Raw genomic sequence first — 20,323 nt, forward strand, 5'->3', positions numbered from 1 at the left:
TTTACTAATTCACTGCAACACAGCTACAATCATAAACTGCCTCCCAGATGAGAAGTGATAATGTGGATTTCTAGCCCAAAATGGAGCAATCATGCTGAAACAGTTTTTAATATAAAGTAAGAACAGTAAGCACAAGAGAGCACATGTGTATAAGCACTCCCCTCCCATTTTCATAGTATTAGAACCAAAATAGGTCCTAAAACAGCGGTGCTGACAACCACAGAGTCTTTTAAAAAACATCACAACATGAAGAGGAGTGGGGTTTTTTAACAGTGGCAGCATCTTGCACTGCCTCAGGTCAGTGTCCCAGGCCTGACAGTGGTAGAGAAATAATTCCAAGGGACAGGAGCATCTTAATGAATTTTACTGTGCCACTGACAGTTTCTATGGGAACTCTGCCTTGCCTCTCTGGGTTGGCAGGATAACAGCTGATTACTCCATTATAACTAAACTAGCACTGAATTGCAAAAGCACTTAAGAGAGTCCATTTTCAACTGTGCACTGCAATAAAGATTTTTACTTTATTACCAAAATCCTGTATTTCATGTAACCAGAACACAAGGGTGTAGAGTATGTATAAGAAAGAGGGCAATAAGTCATCTCCCCACCTTTTTAAAAAATGAGGATTCAGAGAAGCTTGGCATTGCCAACTTAAGCTCAAGTCAGCAGCTCACACTCAGAGAGAAAATCTGTTGAAAAAGAAAACCTTGCGACAAGAGGTACGCAGTAATCCTTCTGGCACACCAGAACCCAGGAGGGTAATCTTGCTCCACCAGACTAACCCTGGCCCTCAGACTCAGCTTGCCACTGCTAATAACAATAATGCTAACACTATATTCTGCATAGCTGTGTGCAATGATGCTGCCTGTTGTATTGGGTGAATTGCTCTTCGTCTCAGACAACTGGAGGGGAAAAGTAAATTTGGAAAAGCAAAAGGATCGGAACACCTGCACTAGAGCTAGAACTTCCTTGAGTACAGCAAAGAAAACTGGATGCATAAGGGCATTTTCTGGGCAATGAGTGGGAAAAATACAAAGTCCTTGCAACTAAGTTAAACTATAAGTTTTGAAACCTTCAAAACATCTACTTAAACACCCTTGCTAAGACCCTCTTTCCTACAGTGCCTGATTGCCACATGCCATTTCACATCATCCAAAACCCCATCACTCTCTGCACTTCAACTTCGTCATATGCTTGTAAAAGAGACTGTTTGACTGTTGTGCAAAAGATCCAATTAAAAGCCTCAGTCAAAAAGATCTATTAATAGTCTGCCTGAACAAATGTGACTTGTGCTGACACCCATCACACTGTGCTATGATTGTCTGCAGTTGGAAATAGTAACAAAATTTAAAAATATGTATATAATTTGCCATTTTCTCACCTCTATCTCTGTTGTAATGCTGGAAATCCAAAAGACAGCAAAACTACATTTCATATAAAACAGATGAGTCCTGGCAGACCTAATCCAGAATGTCCATTTTAAGAGAAAAACTAATAACTGACAATGATTTTAGAGGGCTATAGAAGCCAGGCCTCTATAAACAAAAAGCATAATCCCATTACAGCTGATGCCTGCTTGAGACAAACAAGGTCCATTACAATGCTGGCTTGAGATCAAAGAGCTAACAGCTTCCCACACCCTCAAATATAAAGTCTGTCAGAAAAAAACTGCCTTTGTGCCTGCTTTTGGACAAGCCAACCCTCCTGAATCTATATTCCAATAATCAGTTCCTGCTTTAATGGAATTCTTGGATTCTATTTTTAGCCTGGCAGAAAGGAAACGATGCTTGGTTTGGAAGCACATGCACAGAAGGCAAGGTTATCCTGGGCACAAAGTTTTTGTAGTAGGCTCAACTGTCCACACCACTAGAATCTTCTATTTCAGGCCTTTCCATTTCAGTTCTAACTGAAGGCATGATTAGGCTACATTTTTATAGCAATGATTTTTATTGGCATGAAAAAGAAATTGCAGTAGAAGCATAGAGAATATGGGGAAAACATGGCTGCAAGGGGAGAAGAGGAAGAGATCCAGCTCCTGTGGTTTATTGTATGGACTGGTTCCCAAACATGGAACAGAGTCCCCAGCCAGTAACTCATGAAAAATCAATCTCTACACAAGCAACCAAATTCCAACACATCCCACAAAATGCCTTGGCACTGGATAAATTCCTCAAAATACACAAAATCTAAGTATTTCCTATCCACACTGGCCTCATGCAGAGGGGCTAGAAAGGCATTACTTTGTCCCATTCAAAAAAGAAGTGCCTTGAGAGCCTGGGATACCTGATGCTTCGGGGCCCATTTCCCTGACTGTAAGGGAAGGGGTGGGGAAGCTGAAGGAGCAGAGCTTCCCACACTAAGGCAAAAATAAAATTATTTTAAAACAGAGTAGATTTGGAGATAAGGGTTGGGATAAAAAGGGCAAACTTTGCCAGAAAAGGACATACCAATATTAATGAGTTCCAAAATCATAAAAGCGTCAGAAATTAAATGAGAAATTTTGAAGTAGATTCTCATTAACAGCAAAACACCAGACAAAAGTAGCCTACAAAACAACCACAGAATTCCCTTTCTCACAGTACAATTCCATTTTCAGACATCTTGCTACTTTTCCTTAAAAGATCATTTCCCAAAAGAATTTCCACAGGATTACCATTTAATTTACATCTAGTGCCTGTAAATTAGCAAAAGAGAAAGTGGTTCATATCTAGGAGAGATGCAAGAGTATCCCTAGACTACCACAAATCTCTAAGAATCCCTTTTTCCCTCACCCCCTGCACAAGTATCTTGGTTCTCTTAGGTAACCAGGCAATCCTTCCTGTTTTAAGGAGTCAATTTTAAAACCTACATTTACTTGCTTAGTACAAATGAGCCCAAAATGTAGTCTTTAAAAAAAAATCACACTATACAGACAAGGTATACATCTTTTTGGGAGGGTGAATGATACCATGTTTTTAAGCAGCATAATTTTTAACCTCTAAACACATTAACATTACACTGACTTGTGCCACATAAAAACTTATATATATAAGATGAACAAGCAGACATCCTTTATCATCAAGTAATCTGAATTTCAGTCTTTGTAATGAAAGATTGTTGGTTATGTAGGCACATGCCCTGATAGTCACACAGCAAAGGACAGTAGAAATATCAGCTGGCTATCCAACAGTAAAGGTAGGAGGTAAGGTGAGAAGTAACAGAATATTTGATGTATTGGCAAATTGCCTGATGTGCTGGAGAAAGGTCCAGACAAAGAGATTAAATCCAGTACTTTGAATTTCATCACAGATTATCACATGTGAACATATGCCATATACCAAGCACCTCTGAGATATTCTCCTACTAAAGTACTAAGTACATTTTACAACATTAAGGAATTGCAGGAAATTATTATATGCTCAATAACATGATAGCAGGATGGAATTTACATGTAAATCACTTAATTTACATTTACATGTACCTCAGAGCACATAAATGCTTACTGTGACTCAGGATGAAGCAGAGCATTGATACTGTTTGAAGCAATTATCCAGAACAAGCAGCACTACAGCCTGACATAAATGTAAACACAATGATAATACTAAGTGTGCTCTTTTATACATAAAAGCTATTAATATAAGTAGACCACAGCAAATTAGGTTTGCCTGATTAAGGAGCAGATCCAGGTAGGAAAAGTCATGTGCTCCTGAAAAATGCAATAGTGACTTTCAGAATACTATTGCTCAGTATAAACTATGTCAACTAAAAAGAATAGCCTTCTCAAAACAGTGGTTCTGTCTGTCATAACTTGCTGCTCAATGCTCTCCAGGAAGAAAAATTAGCAAGGCAGACATTCACTGAGTCTGACTAATAAAGAGATATTGCAGTAGGAATATCTATTGTCAGATAACATGACACTTCCTAAAACAAAGACATTGAGTTCTCATCTGCTAGTGATCATGCTGAGAAACTAATGCTAACACAACTATATGTTGATTTGTTACACGTATTCTCAGTTTAACTTTGTACCTTACAAACTTTTGGGCTGTGTACACACTAGAGATGGTATCTGCATTTGATAGAGAGTCCACAGCTAGAACTAAACCAGTTTAGTTGCTTTAATTCTGCTGTACATAAAGCATAGTTTGTCACACAGATGCAAATTAACAGTCCATTCTCAAGCCAGTGATGTCTTTAGTATCTCCAGATGAGGTTCAGACACATGCAAATCAGACAGGAGGGAGATAAGAAAGAGCATATACCAGAGCAGTTACAAGAAGATGCATTAAGAAAATTTTTGTGCTAGTCTGCTGTTTGTCCTTGATGGAGACATTCCAAAAACTAGCTCCTCTTGAGATGAGAAGTGCAGATTTTGCAGGTGGAGCAGTCTGCACCAACATCCTCCCACCTAGACACATCCATCTTGTATTGACAGCCCTGCACAAGATAGAAAGCAGGATTATGCACACTTTGTGGTTGACCAGAAGAGTGAGATGCTGCAGGAAGTAATTCTGGCAACTCTGTAAATAAGCTCTTCTCTCTGACTAAAAATAACCTCAATGCAGCCATATGGCATGGCTGCATTGAGGAGGAAATAGCAACACAGCCTCCTAAACCATGGTCATAACAAAATTCTGCCACACTCTGTTCTCAAAAATACAGCTGTACCCTTCCCCTCTGTAAGTCAACCATATTGTCCCATCAAATCTCTGCCAAGTAAAAAAGCTCTGGCAAGGAAGGTGAAGTTAAAGAGGTTCTAGTATAGCAAGAGTGTCTTTGGATGGAAAAATCAGTGTTCTGGATCTCACCAGACCAGGGTAGTTAAAAAACCACCACATATCAACATACTTGGGGTCACATTTTAAAGACTTTTCTCAGCAGATCAGATGTATTTCCAACTAAAATAATAGAGGTCTTATCATTGTGGCAAATCAAACAGACCCAATGGGTTTTTATTTACGTAAATGAAGTTACTTCTGACAATAAATACATTCATCTGTCCACCTCATTTAGGGAACAGAAACCAGCATTAGGCACACATACAAGCATTACCATTTATATTCACACATTCTACTAAAAAAAAAAATCAAGTGTATTCTAATCACATGCACGGACAATATGAAAGGGAATTAAAGCAAATCTTATTGCTTCTGCTTATTAAACTTCAGTAGAATTTTAATGTGAAATATGCCTATCATATTGAGATATTGCCTGTGTGATGTTTTCATAGAACGGCAATACTGCATTTCCTGGATCAGAATTCTGTCTCTCCTTGTGGCACTGTAGGGTGCACAATGAGATCCCATGACTGCTCCCAAACAGCTACATGCACCAAAAAATCCTTCTAAATGCTTGCATTCTTTTCTGTCCATGAAGATTTAAATTATTTACAACTCCCAAACACACACACGAGGACTCCTGCTATTGGCACAGACAGGTACATCATCAGTAAGTGGTGACAAGTCATGTGAAAACTTAATATTTTAGTCATAAATGTTGCTATCAAGGGGAAGAGTTATAAAGAGGAACAAGTTCTTAATATTTAAGTTTAATAATGCAAATCTGGAAAATGCTGAAAGAGATTATAAAGATTACAGAATAAATTATTCAGGTAAAACAAATTATTCAGGTGAATTATTCAGGTAAAACAAAAGCTGAATCTGAACACAGCTTAATAAATCAAATTATAGCAAAATGATGCAAAATGAACAATGATAGAGACATATGCAATGAGTATAAATGGCTAAATTTCAAACAGCACTGTTTAAAAAATTGCATCACTCCTGTGATAAAGAATAATGCTTCAGAGCAGGCATTATGTTTTGATAAAATGCTGTAGAGCTGCACGTTCCCAAAATTATAAAAATGCATTCTAAAAAAAAAACTCCCTTATAAATTTTTTTGTTTCCTAGGCACAGTGGACTGATGTTCATTTAGCTTTTGCAAATGGATAACCTAAATGTTAAGGATAGCATGGAGACCCTCTGTCTTGACTGAGGGGTATCATCTATGCTGTAGGAGTACATCACCACAAGGGATACCTTTAGCCTGACTGCACAGTTTAAAATCAAAATGAGGCTAAAAAAGGCCTGCCAGAAAGCAAACTAGGAAATTAATAACAAGAATTGACATTTGATTAATTAACTGATTTCAACTTTTAAGAATGGGAAAGCTGAGAATGAATGCTAGGGAACAGCTTGTCATTGCGGCAAACGTAGCACAGCAAAAGATTAGAGGAAAAGACAGAGAAGGAAGAACCTATATTAAATCTTAGCTCTGTGAAGGCTTTGTTTATCTCTTTGAAGACCCTAAATTTAGATTGCAGTATGCATGCCCCATAGTATTAAATTTTGTGGAAAGATGAATAAATATTGAAACCCAAAGTAAATAATTTCCTCAATTTTCTCTCTCCAGTTTAATAAAGCCAAAACAAAAATTTACATATGACCCATGACATCAGTGCTCGGCAGGAGTCAAAAGAAGATGCTATTGTATTCATCTACATATAAATGAGAGACTGATGACTCTACTGTGGTTTTGAATAGCATAGAAGAAATATTCTAAAGCAGAAGTGTAACAGATTAAAACAAAGAGCAGGCATCTTTCATGACAACAAGCATAGAAGGAATATAGAGATCACCAAATCATAGAATATCTTGAGTTGGCAGGGACCCAGTCAGGATCACTGAGTCCAATTCCTGGCCCTGCACAAAACACTCCAAGAGTCACACCATATGCCTAAGGGCATTGTCCAAACACTTCTTGAACTCTGTCAGGCTGGTGCTGTGACCACTGCTCAGGGAAGCCTTTCCAGTGCTCAACCACCGTGGGGGTAAAAAAACTTCTCCTGATGTCCTCCCCTGACTCAGAAAGCCATGACACCCGGGAATCTGTATTTTTTATAAGCTTCCAGCATTTTTATTTTTTAGATTTCTACGTATAATAGCAATGCAGGAACCATCACACTGTGCATTCTTGAGGAACACTGTGCACTGCATCTTCACATCATATCTCTGTAAATGTGTGAAAGCACAAAACTTCCGAATCCTCACTGTACAACTATTAGTAGTCACATTTAAATTATGCTTCTTGCCTTGATGATGAGAACATCACTTAAGGCAGGGTCAGATGTTTTACTGGAGAAACACCATGTGTATTGTTTGTCTTCCATCTCCTCTTAAAGGAGGTATTATACTGGGTGGACTTGATTATTCTTTTACAAATCTACATGTCCTCTGCTCTCACTTCAATTTGCTCTTATTTCCCCACAAGAAATGGAACATACAAACAGAACTATTAAATGGCCTATAATTTCTCCATTCCCCCATATTATTCTCTTTATAATACACGTGTGCCTGCTTGTTTTCTGCTCCCATACGCTTCTGGGTGAGCTCATAATTGAACCACAGCTGATCTCTTATTATCGTCCATAGAAAAAATGAGAACACAATTCCTTTAAGAAAATAAAAATTTTCTTGAATTCTTTTTCCTCTAAAGGAATTTTTAATATCTACATTTTTTTACTCTGCATATGGAAACAGGTCCTGTATCAGCATATGTTTAGGAACCTGGACAAAACAAGAAAGCTTTTGCAAGCATTGTCAAGATACTTTTCATCTTTTTCAATTATGTGGCTTGAAGACATTGATTTTCCTCTGTTGTCAGCAATCACTTCCATTTTGAGTAGGATGTTGGACCAGACAACCTCCTGAAGTTTCCCTTACAGCTTAAATTATCTTATGATATCACGAACTAGGAGTCTATTTCATCACAGTCAAGCATGCCAATGGAGAGTAATTTTTTTTATTAGAAATTTTTCACTTTCATTTTAGCATCTTTTACTTCTCCACCTAAGCTTCTGTGCAACATAAACCAGAAACATGCAACAAAATAGGTGGTCTTTTATAAGAAGCCTTGGTTAAAATTAAAATACAAACATGATATCAATACAAATGTGGAACAAGGAAAAATAATGCCTTACTCCTCCAAAAGTGTTGCCCAAATCACAGTTCCACACTGGTCACTGTGAAGAAAATTCGCCTTTCTCCAGTCAAAACCAGCACACACAGTTATGTGGGCTTTTTAAAATGGAGAATAGTATTTGCCTGTAGAAATAAAAAAGCACACCAAGGGCTTAGAGAAAGTACCAAATAATTTAATGGGTAGTAATGAAATAATATGTGAAGAATTCTGCTGCACAACACTTTTGAGCAATCTGACACATTTAAAATTAATTGGGAGAACATTTTTATAAACAAATCTTCTGTTAAATTGTATCAGTTAGGAACTTCAGTTTGAGCACTCACAGATTCCTACCTTTTTTGACACAACTTGGTTATGAAGCTTTGGAAACACTATACACTAAATAATTGCTAATATCACATAGATTTTCTGAAAAATAAAGTAAAAATTACTTCAATAAGGGCTCTAAGAGTGGAATATATATGCTTCTTCAAAAACAAAACCAAAGCAAATCAAACCACCCGTCCTCCTACAAAACTTAAAAGCAGACTTAAATATAAAATGCACTTACAGTGTTGGCAAGTTCTAAGTAGCTTCCTCCAACAGAGTTGCTAAAATTTGAGGCCTGAGCTAGAAGTCTTTGCAGAGCAGCCTGTTGAGTCACATTGCTTCTACCATACTCCAAGACCTTTTGTAGCATAAAATGACTGTGGAGGTCTGGACTCTGAAGGTCTCTCGCTCCTGAATCATACTCCCAGCTTTCTCTGGCTCCTGATACGGCACCTAAAATGCAGAAAAGGAAAAACATTCTAGTACGGAATGTCTAGTTCTGTGTATAAAGAAAATAGAGAATCTCTCAAGTTGGAAGGCACCCATGAGGATCACTGAGTTCAACTCTCTGGTCCTCACAGGACTGCCTAAACCTAAACCACATGACTAAGAGCATCATCCAGGTGGTCCTTGAATTCTGCCAGGCTTAGTGCTGTGACCACCTCCCTGGCGAGCCTGTTCCAGTGACCAGCCATCATTCCAGAATGAATGGCTTTCAATCATTCCTCTGCCTAACATCCAGTCTGAACTTTCCCTGATGCAGCTTCATTCCCTTTCCTCATTTCCTGTCACTGCTCACCAGAGAGAGGAAATCAGCATCTCTGGGGTCACCTCTCAGCATTCTCTTCTCCAAGCTGAGCAAACCCAGTGACCTCAGCTGCTCCTTGAGATCTTTCACAATCTTGATCTCCCTCCTGTGTACACACTCCCATAGTTTGATGCCTTTCACGTACTGAGAAAATACCAAAAAGGCACCCAGTAGTCAAGGTGAGGCAGCAACAACACAGTGCAGATAAGGACCACCACCTTCTTTGACTGTCTAATGATGCTGATACACCCCAGGATACAGACCTTTTGGCTGCAAGGGCACTCTGCTGACATTGAAATAACCCTGACCATCATCGCAGAAAGAAAAAAAAACCAAAACCTCCACTGCCATTACTGCCCATCTTCTGTGTGCTGATAATATCAGGGGAAAAAAGCAGTAAAATTTCCAATGTATAGGTGAATTACTAAATTACAAGATTCAGAAAGAAAATTAGAAGCATTTGCACGTTATTTAGTACACTGCAAAACCAGTGTTGTTTAGAACAGCTAAGGACTGAGAAATGAGTACCAGTAACTGATATCAGATTGAAAAGCAGCAGAGACCAATGAACAAAAGAGGAAAAACATTAACTTTTTGTTCACTGAATGCCAACAAATAAGGAATCTTTTAGCTGTATAGTTATAGTTTTTTATGTTACCTCTGCCTTTTTTATTATCTCAGGATTACTTGTTTCAATTCAAGCGCCAGACATATCAATCACAAGATGTTTCATTACAAATCAATGCAAGGATATGATCTGGTGGCAAGTGACAAACAATGAACGCTTTGAGAAAGCTTCTGTGTCATGAAGTTGTAGGGTTCCTGTTTCTCCATGAACAATCCTTCCAATTCCCTATGCACAGAGCTGGGGTTAAACCATAAAACAAGTACAAGAAAAATTTCTAGTTTTGTCAGTAACTATTTCACCCCTGGCTGCTTCTGATTCCCTTACAAATGTCCCACTCCTATTAAAATTTTGTTAAATTTTAGATTCAACCATTTCCTATGGCAAAACAACTCAGAGTAGGCACTAGATTATTTAATGACCCTGGGGAGTACTGTAAAATTTCATCTATAATATAATGAAGATTAAAAACAAATAAGTGACTGTCCAAAAATATAGTCTGGTTAATAGAAAAGTCAGAATAGAATCCAGAACTACAGACTAGATCAAAACTCTAAATCAAACATGCAATCATCAAACCATAAGTAGTTACCTGTAAGGCCATCCTATTATTTTAAAAGCTTTTCCTTTTTTGAGCTGGTTTTCTCTCTCAAGTATTAATCAGCATTCTAAGGAAGTGTTTACTGATCAGTGGTTATTACTTAATCTGTACATTACCAGGTAAAACCAATAAACTACGTAATGGACTATTAGGAGAATATCTCCCCCTCGCCAAGAAAAGTTTGAGATGCAAAAGTACAAGTGGAAAACGAGCCAGAAGGGCTGCAAGGCAGCAACTCATCTGTTGTTTCAGGTCAATACCCTAAGATCCTGTAAAGCTGTTATGGATGAAAAGCAGACTCAGGAAACCTGGAGTTGGTTTCCCTGTCTTTGTGCAATGCAAATATTCTAGTCTTGAAACACTGAAACAGAAAATAAGGCATAATAATTACATTTTATACCAATATAATTACCAAGATTCCTTACCATTGGTAGAAGGAGATTAAAGATTAATTCAATGACTTTCACACCAAGAGCATGCACCACTACTTCATCTAGCTACATGCTGCAAGCTTTCCAACAAACTTGCTCTGAGAGACCGGTACCAGCAATGTTTTATACAACAGGCAAGGCACTGTGGCTGTGCACAGCATTGTGTGGCTCTGCCCTCGTGTGGCTGCAGAACAACACAGAGCAAAAAAATCAGCAGCTCACAGACCTGGAGCCACTGAAATGTCTCAGGCGTCCAAGGGCAGCAGAGAATCCGTTCTGCCACTTCCCAGGCCTGCCAAGAGCATGTGAAACAACCCCCTCTGGGCAAGCAGAGCCACAGAATTAAGAGAGCTGACTGTATCACACGGATACACCTTTTTCCACAGAGCTAAATATGGCACATGCTTCTACAGAGAATAAGCACTACATTTCAATTACTCAAAAACCAAAACGTACAAGCTCTGCAAAAGAGCTTCTACGTTCATGCAATTAAGGAGTTCTGCTGAAGGACCCAAGTGGCTTCCATAGATTGCACCATCTGCTATCAGACTGAACATTCAGCTGGCACAGAACTCACCTGTCAGTTATAGATGGATTAGGAAACACTGGGGTTTTATTACTACATTATGACTGTATCTTGAACCCAAGTTTTCTTAGAAGTTCACGTCAATACTCCTAATTTAAAATACACATACTAAAAATGGAAGGGGAGATGACTGGAAGGCATTTCCAGTATTTCATTTTCGGCTTGACCCTAATCCCTAAATTTGCCCACTGTCTTCCCAACAGATTCCAGAACTCTGGCTGTTAAAATGCTGTCCTGGATCATGCAGCTCTCAAATCTCAGCTTTGCAAGGAAACTCTGGAGTCAAAACTGAGATTTCACTTGTAACTGAAAATTTAACCAGGAATTAATAGGCAACTCTTGTATCTTTCTGTAATTTAAATACAATTCCTCCTCTTACAATACTAATAAAAAGTAAGGAAACCTTAGGTATGATGGCTGATAGCTGACCTATAGGTAATAAATCTGTGTTCAAGATTAGTCTTTGCAGAACAACACAGATCCCACCATAACTTTTCCCTGTTCAGCTACACTTAGAATAACAAGAAGCATGAAATTCCTGTATGAAGTGAAACAAAATTATCATGAAAATTCCCAGGTAATAAGCATGCTGGGAAGTTGATGTTACTACAAAGATTAGACAGAAAGAAAACATAAATAAATAAATAAATAAATTGCACAATGTTTGTATTAGACAAGTAATATAAGAGCACATAATTGTTTTCAAATTACATAACTAACACTTTAATTTCAGAGTAAGGAAGTTAAAGCAACACTGTCTGCAGTGAATGAATACATAGAGTATTAAGGAATAACAAAGGACAGTCTAGTTTGATGGCACATGAAAGATTTCATAATTACATAAAATTTCAGCTTGTGAATTGTACCAAAGCTGTTTAAAACAGTCAAGCTGGCTCACAAACATATCAATCACAAGATGTTTCTGAATAGTGTACCCTGCCCACCTGCACCGAGAATTCCTGCTATCTAAATCTTCCTTTATGATCTGCAAAGCTCTATGGTCTGTGTTCTGGTACCACCTTGCCACTCTAATCTGAAAGAAAATGGCATTCCATCTTATGTTCCAGCAGTTAACCTTCTGCCCAGGTGGCTTGTATTCTGCAGCAAAGAAACACATGCCTGCCAAAAATACAAACCAGGATTTTTGGTTTGGTAAAGGCTAATTTTACCAGGCTATGCTGGTGAACCAAGCATTATGTGATTTCTTCATTGCCCACAGGCTAGAAAAGATAAACCATCAGGATGATAGGACACTGAAGATGCATTTGTTTCTGAGAGGACCTGGGGTATCAGGAAAAGCGAGGCATTGTAAAATTAGCTCTGCATCAAGCTCTGAAATGAGTCTGACTTGTGAATGGAGAACATGAAGACAGCTGACAACCTAAGCTGTCAACCAGCTCCTTGGTCACACAGATTCACCTCACACAGTGAGGAGCGTGATCACTGTTTTCCATGAGGTAGCCATGCCATTTAGCTAATTAAACTTTAATGCATTGTATTACCAAAAGAATGGCTATTTTTCAGTGGTGGTTTGGTTTTATCGTTGTTTTTTGTTTGTTTGTTTTTTGTGGGTTTTTTTTTCCCTCATCTTTCATTCAACAGTTAAATTGTGATAACCTATCACAAAGAGTTGGAAAATTGAATTATTATTATTCAGTGAGGGCAACAGGGAGATTAGTGAAATGCACTAGCCATTTCAGAGCTCCCTGCCAACTTCAGTAGCAATAGTTCTGGAGGTAAGTGCACTGAATGAAGGGGGAAATATACAAAATTAACAAAGAACTGTGATTTTGCACTTGCTAGTCAAGTCAGAGCCTCGAGGAGTAGGTCTATATATAAAAAATGCAGGCTGCTCAGGAAGCTGAGAAGAATGAGAGTAAATCTTTGGACATTCAAGAAGAATGAGAGTAAATCTTTGGACATTCAAGTCTCCCTAGCTGATGCAAACATAACGAAACACAAATTAACTTTAAAGAAAATTTAGAAACTGCATAAGCTCCAATTGCTCAAGCAACGTACCAAGTACAGTAAATCAAAACAACTGAAAAGAAGCTATGTTCTCATAGAGGGATCAACTTCATACTAATCCAACCTGATCAGGAAAGTGAAAATAATAGTAATATTTGGAGTTTATCACAATTATTTCCACTGTTTTCTACAAAACACTTCCATACAGGGATCAAAGGCCAAAGATTCTGGCTTCAGCTGGTAGCCTGACAACTCATGTAACTGTTTCCTATTTAACAGGAATCACTCTTTAAAACTTATTTATTATTTTGCATCAGATGATCAAACAATATGAATGACACCTAAGAATGGCACAGCAGCAGAGTCATGATGATAGTAACTGATCCTCACATGCCCAGCTGGGTGAGAGTGTTTATTAAATACAGAAAGCTATCTGTACATCCATTACAAGTGCTAGGAGAATTCAGGGGGTATGAAATGTATTCCCAACTCAGCATTCAGTCCTAGAGACACTTCACATTAGAATTTTTTGCAACACTTGTCCAGTGGCCAAGAAGGAAATAATTGATGTGGGCAAAGCAGTTACAGAAAATGGAGAATCTCAAGGAAAAGGTATGTAGCACCACTGTCTAAATTTTTTTCCTCCCACCATACTTTTTTTCTGGTTTGATGAACACTGCACACAACATATAATGTTAGGCTGTGTTATTTCAGTCCTTTTCTCATTAGTCTTGGGAGCGAGGATAACAAGCTCCAAGGGAAGGAAACCACAGCTACACCCCACACTGACTATAACTAACACAACTTACTCATGGGAGAAATCTCTTTTATGAAATTAGGTCTAAGAGGAAAATTGAACCACACTGATAATTTCTGCTCTAAAAGACTGCTGTCAGCTCACACGTCATCATCCTCTTGTCCCTGAACTACGAGTTCACACATTTGCACTTTCTACTGGTACATTTTGCAAAATCATCACAAAACCTCAACTGTATTTCAGGTTCAGTGAAGTACCCCCAACACTGGCACATTCAAAATTTGGGAATTCTCCAATTTTGTGCTGCCCACCCGACTCACTACAGGGTATCATTATAGCATAAATTTCAGAAACAATTAAATGCACATTAAAGAAATTGGAACAGTCTGCAACATAACCAGCACTCTTACTCACTAGAGTAATACTATCTCTTTTTTTCAGGCTTTTGGATTTTATTTTTTTACATTCCATGACATATTTTTCTAAGCAGATTTCTATCACAAAAACTACGTCAAATTTTAAGAAAAATAAATCAAACGGCTACATGAAAATTAGGATAGACAAGTGAATAAGCTTGCCAAGAGCAAAACCATGAAGTAGGCAAGGTAATTAATAAAGCCTTGAGAAAGTAAAACACAGAGACATATATAGTTAAAGACGAAGTTTCTCTCGTCATAATTTCCCAGTCACTCAACACAGCTTTTGCATGAAGAAGCGGGGTTTGTTAAATCAGTAGTCCAAACCACATATATTAACAAATGTTTGTGGAATTTCCATCAATTTGCCTTCTTCAAATTTATTTCAGTTACTGGAGAAATTAATCTATGTAAACTATCATAGTTTCAGTAGTTTCCAGCAGACTGGCATTGGCCATATAGGAAACAGTTACATAGAAAACAAAACAAAAGCACACTATCCATAACACCTTCATATACCTGTCCTTGACTCTGAGATTATTCAAGACTATCCTTGAGACCAGATAATCATTTGCTCTATTCAGACATAAGAAACAGAGGATGGGGATGACTTCTCAACAAGGAGGTGCCTTTTAGAAACCAGGGTCTTCTAGTAACCAGTATTGTTTAAGCACCTTACCTAAATTTTGCCAGAATTCTGCTGGCTAACAACTGCTTTGTACTCAGGAACTCAATCTAGAATTTAATTTGAATTTTCTATTAAGGCAGAAAACAATCTTTTTTTCCCTTGAAAATTAATGATCTCTAGCAAAGAGGGAAGTATACAGTATATACGAAAAAGAGTACATAAAACCTGAAGTCATACAGAAACTAGAGGAAATTGAACCTACCTTTCAGGTACAGTATTTGTACTGTATGCACTGTACTTCTAAAAAAAGTTGTCTTTCCTTATCTGGAAATTTACAGGTGAATAATCAGCTTCCTCCCTGAATAACTTCCACTCAAGACAACCTCACTTAGATCGGACTTCAATACACATGTATACAAGCAAACAAATCCAGAGTTTGTTGCCTGTCAGTTTCATTTTGTTCCTTTTTCATGAACCTTAGTCTGTCAGAGCCACATTAAAAGCAGGCAGGTGAAGATCACATCACAGAAGTCAGGAGAGATAAAGCAGAAATGTGCTGAGAGGCAGCCCTTGATTTACAAAAGCTGAAGCGTAGGATGTGTGACAGTGCTCATCCTGTGCCAAATGAAGCATGCCTTCTATGAAAATCCCAGCAGCCTTTCAGTTTCTTAAGCTGATCACAGTTTGCATGGAAAGCATAAACTGGGACAAAACTGAGGAAGTGATGTTGTAATCCAGTTCCAAACCATATGGCAAACACAAACCAGAGCTCCATGTGCTACCACTGGAGCTGACCAGGAGCACAGACAGCAGTGCCCTGAAACGAGCCTGACCTGCGGTGCTCTGCAGAGCTAGTCAGGGCCAGCCCTTCTATCAACTCTGGGTAACAGCGGCTCTCAGGAACAGCAGCTTTCTGTTTCCCCAATTCTACCTACTCAGCTGCCTGTCCTTCCACTTTCCTCTCAAAATGTTAAGGTGTTTGGTAATTTCAAGGGCATTTGGCGTCAAAGTGTCAAATACACTGAATTCCTGTAACTTTCATGGAAGGCACAGAGGTGACTGACTCTGCTAGTGCTTCTACTGAGGAAGGTAACACAGCACAATGCAATTCTCAACCTTGACTAGATACACTGGGGGGAGGAAGGTGGGGGGGAGGAGAGAGGAAAAACCCCTGCATGCAAGGAAGGAAACTTCAGGAAAGCAAGAAGAGTTTGTTCCTCATACAATGGAAGGGCAAGATGTGATACTCCAGGTGGCAGGCCATGGTGAACACTGAAGACTTGCACGTGTTCGGAGGCTCAGTCCTGCAAGACAGGGGTAGAGGGAGGGAAGCCATGTGTGTGTGAGCCAGTGCAACTATCTCTAATTCTAAATCCCTGAGCTGAAATTTAATATGCAAGCATTGTTACATGATCACTCAGACTCTACAATCTTCTCTAATAATTTTCTTCTCACCGTGCTACGGGACAGAATTATTATTTAACAATAAAGTTTGGTCTAATACAGATTAGCTGTTCTTACATTTTACAAATATTCAAACCAGAAGAAAGATTCAACCAAGTTTGTTTTTGTATCAGACACCAGGGATCCCTGCAGGGATCACTTCTATCCTGTATAGATTCACTGGTGTTTAATGCATACTATATATTATGATTTTAGTAAGATTCATCAGCTGTCAATTATAAACCTCCAGAAATTCAGGTTCATTTGTAAGGATGCTCATGGAACTTAAATTCTCTGTTTATTAAAGAAAAGTTACCTATTTTCTGCTGCTTTGCACAAAGACAGTAGTATCAAAAGATTATTTAAACATAATAAACTAAACCACTTACAGTTAACAGGAGTTTGTATGCATTTAAATTTGGCAGAAACTCAAAGCTTTTCTAGTTAAACATATCTAAGGGTGAAACTTTGCTCATAAATTTCAAGAAAATCTGCAGCATGCCTTTGAGTCCATACGAGCTCTGTAGTTTTTAATTAAATACAGCATAAATAAATGTAATCAGTGCATCAGTTTCTCAAGAGCAATTTATTCGCAGTAAGATCAAACATGGAATTAATGTAAAACAAAAATAATGATTTTTCAGTCCCACTGGTCTGCCTCTCCTATTTACCCATAAGCTTAATTTAAGGCTGAATTCCTACCATTCCTTTGATTATTTCTCATGCTTGATCCACTATGCAAATAAATTATCATAGCAAGTTTTCAGGGGACTTATTTTCAGTAAAGAAAGGGGAATTGGCTATGAATTAATTACTAACTACTAACCTACAGCCAAAAATTGGTAAAGGACTCTTGTATTCGTGACTGTTTATCTAGAATATGAAATCAGATCAATAAATACATGCAGTTACAGGAAATTAAGAATTTACTAATAAATAGTGCCATTTCTTGTTCATCTGCCATGTCAATTGGTGCTAGAAATAGGCAATATTTTATCAAGGAGAAAAAATGGCAATTTGCTCCTTGCAAAGAGCTAGACAGATCTATACAATGCAAAATAATAGATAATTCTAATGCTAGCTTTTATAAAAGACATACAAAGCTATACAACACTGAAAATGCTAACAGAAGCCCCAACTGTTCAGGGCAATTCCCTGCTTTAAATATTAGAGATCTAGTTCAGCTGCGTTGAAGTTTTCATGTGCCAAGCAATCCACCTCCATCACTCACTACATTATTCAGACAGATTTACTGTACCCATCATAGCCCTCACTCTCCATAGCTGGACAGATCAATCCACAGATTTGATCAGTAACTGACATTCTTCCTGCATTTCCTACTGGAATGATATAATAAAGAGTCACGTCACATTTGGTGACTCCAATACTCCAGCAACAATTTCAGAAGTTATTTTATTAATTTCTTAAAATTGTATCTTAAAATTCAAGAATGTTAACAGAGTTTACATTCCATTTCACTTATTGGAAAATAACTGGTTATTACTTGCAAATTATTGTTAAAGTTCCTGCTGACATTAATAGTGTAGGACAAGAATGACAACACATTATAACAACTTTGGATTACTGATTAATAAATATCAAAAAGCCTAATTCTAGTAACTTAGAAAACTTCCTTTTTTGTGCACTTGAATAAAACATCAAATTTTTAAATCTATAAACTCATTTGCTCTTTAGGATGGTAGATATGGATGCAGGCTTGGCTTATTGAGGACACACATGAGTGAGTATTAATAAATCTGAGTCCTGTACCTTGATTAAAAGAGTCAACCAATTTCCTCACTCCTGCATCCCACCTGAAAACACAGGCATAAACATTTGTTGGGTAAAGTTGGACCAAACTATTTGAAAAAGCTTATCAATGATAAAACAGATGGATGAGACGAAGTTCAATAGTAGATTAGATGCAATTACTTGCCAACTTTTTTTTCAAGTTATTTTCTTCATAATGAAAAGCAAAACTTACAGGCAGCAAAGGTTTTGTTTCCTTTTTTAGGAATTTGGAACAGTTCCAAGAAAAGGCAGCACAAAATGCTGCCTGACTGGTAATCTCTGCACAATTACACACAAACTTGCAGCGTAAAAACATTCCTGTCAGAGGCTGAATTCCTTTGTTTCAGATCATCAGGACACCTGCTACTCAATACCAGTCAAAAGAGTTTTGAAATGCTGTCATTTATATGCCCCACATCAATATATGATATCAGCTTTAAATATCATCAGCAGCTCATACCCTATGTAGAAATTAGCCTTGAAAAAAAGGCCTGTAAACTATCTTTGAAAATAAAGTTTAATTAAAGTGTTTTGACCCGAAAAACCATGGTAACACAAAAAAAGAACATCCACCAAGCTCATGTTTGAATTTGTACATGATATCTCTTATCTAAAGCAATGCTTAGAAAGCAACAGCAAAGACTCAATAATAACATAAACAATTCTTTGATCACTATTGAGTATATAAATGAGCCCTCAAAGACATGAAAGGCATAAAAACATCAGGAAGGCACAGAAAAGCACAGGTCATAATTCAAGCTTGACTGCAAGTGTAATTCCTCAGCTGCCATTATGTTCATACCACAGGCTGGGTTTATATCATAGAAATGTATCGTAGCGCTGTTTCCTTGACTCTCTGAAAAGAAAGCCATGCAGAACTTTTTGAATAGTGCTGCCACAGTGGTTTTCGTTTACAACCAAATAAAAAAGAGTGGCATCCTAAATGCTCATCTTTAGTGTTTCCTCCCATCCTTTTTTTGGTGGGGGGGGCATCTCCGTATGTTCTCTAAGAATTCTTGCAAGCGTCAAGGCAGGACAAGGACAAATCCCATCATTCCCCATAGCTCTGTAAGTACAGCGCAGTAAGATAGTCACACTTGATCAGCACAGCAAAATACATCAAGGCAGGAAATTCAAACATCTTCTGATCTTAACTTTTGGGGAAAAAAGAGGAAAAGAAAAATGGATTCATTCACCAACTTCAAAAATGAATTAAATTATTTTTGTAAAACTAACAGCAACTGGGGAATAGGGGAAAAAAGTAGTTGCGATTGCATTCTATAAGCTAATAAATTTGGAAGTTCATCTATGAATACTTTTTGGCAGCAATTAGTAAGATTCTTTGTGAGATAAATTTTGAGACTATTATGTTGGCCTTTCTCTTATCAAGTTTAGCAGATGTCTTTCACCTCTGATTATTACAAATCATAATTACTTGGCTAGTTTGTCTAAGAAAGACGATTTTAAACCCCAGAAATCCGGTCAGCAAACAGGAAAACTTTGTATAGCCATCTGAGGGCAGAACAACAACTCTGTTTTGCAGAAAAATACAACTGTGTCAGCACTGAAAAAGCAGGCAACAGAAGATAATTGTATGAGCAAAGGCAACACACAATATCCTTAAAGAAAAAAAAGGCACAATCTTGGCTTTGAAATATTACCTGACAGCTCCAGAAAGAGATTCACAGGCTGGAAATCAAGTGAGCACAAGGCTTACAAAAATTTCAATATAGAAAGTGGTAGGAGAAATGGGCAGAGAAACTACAGAGTTTTGCAATTCAAGAATACACATGAAAAAAGCATAAACAGAAGAAACGCCAACAACGAACTACCTCTATAACAAAATATTACTATGAAGCTATAAAATATGAGATGGAAGATAAGCAGAGCTATGAAACAGATTTGCTGTGCTGAGAAGCCAAAATGAAAAGCCAAGGAGCATGAGACGATTGGATGATAAGGGAGTAGTACAGTCCACCTAAAAAGCAAAAAGATAAG

General features: G+C 37.8%; 1 protein-coding gene across 4 annotated transcripts in view; it reads right to left on the reverse strand.

Moving 5' to 3' along the window:
* MCC (MCC regulator of WNT signaling pathway) overlaps positions 1–20,323 on the reverse strand; it is a 182,220-nt gene that overhangs the window by 144,913 nt on the left and 16,984 nt on the right. For all 4 annotated transcript variants that reach the window (XM_030968537.1, XM_030968540.1, XM_030968541.1 and 1 more), the window contains one exon: positions 8,513–8,724. In XM_030968537.1, coding sequence (XP_030824397.1) covers positions 8,513–8,724 — 212 coding nt within the window. The remainder of the gene's footprint in view (positions 1–8,512; positions 8,725–20,323) is intronic.

The sequence above is a fragment of the Camarhynchus parvulus genome, chromosome Z, assembly GCF_901933205.1.
Source record: "Camarhynchus parvulus chromosome Z, STF_HiC, whole genome shotgun sequence".
Classification (NCBI taxonomy): domain Eukaryota; kingdom Metazoa; phylum Chordata; class Aves; order Passeriformes; family Thraupidae; genus Camarhynchus; species Camarhynchus parvulus.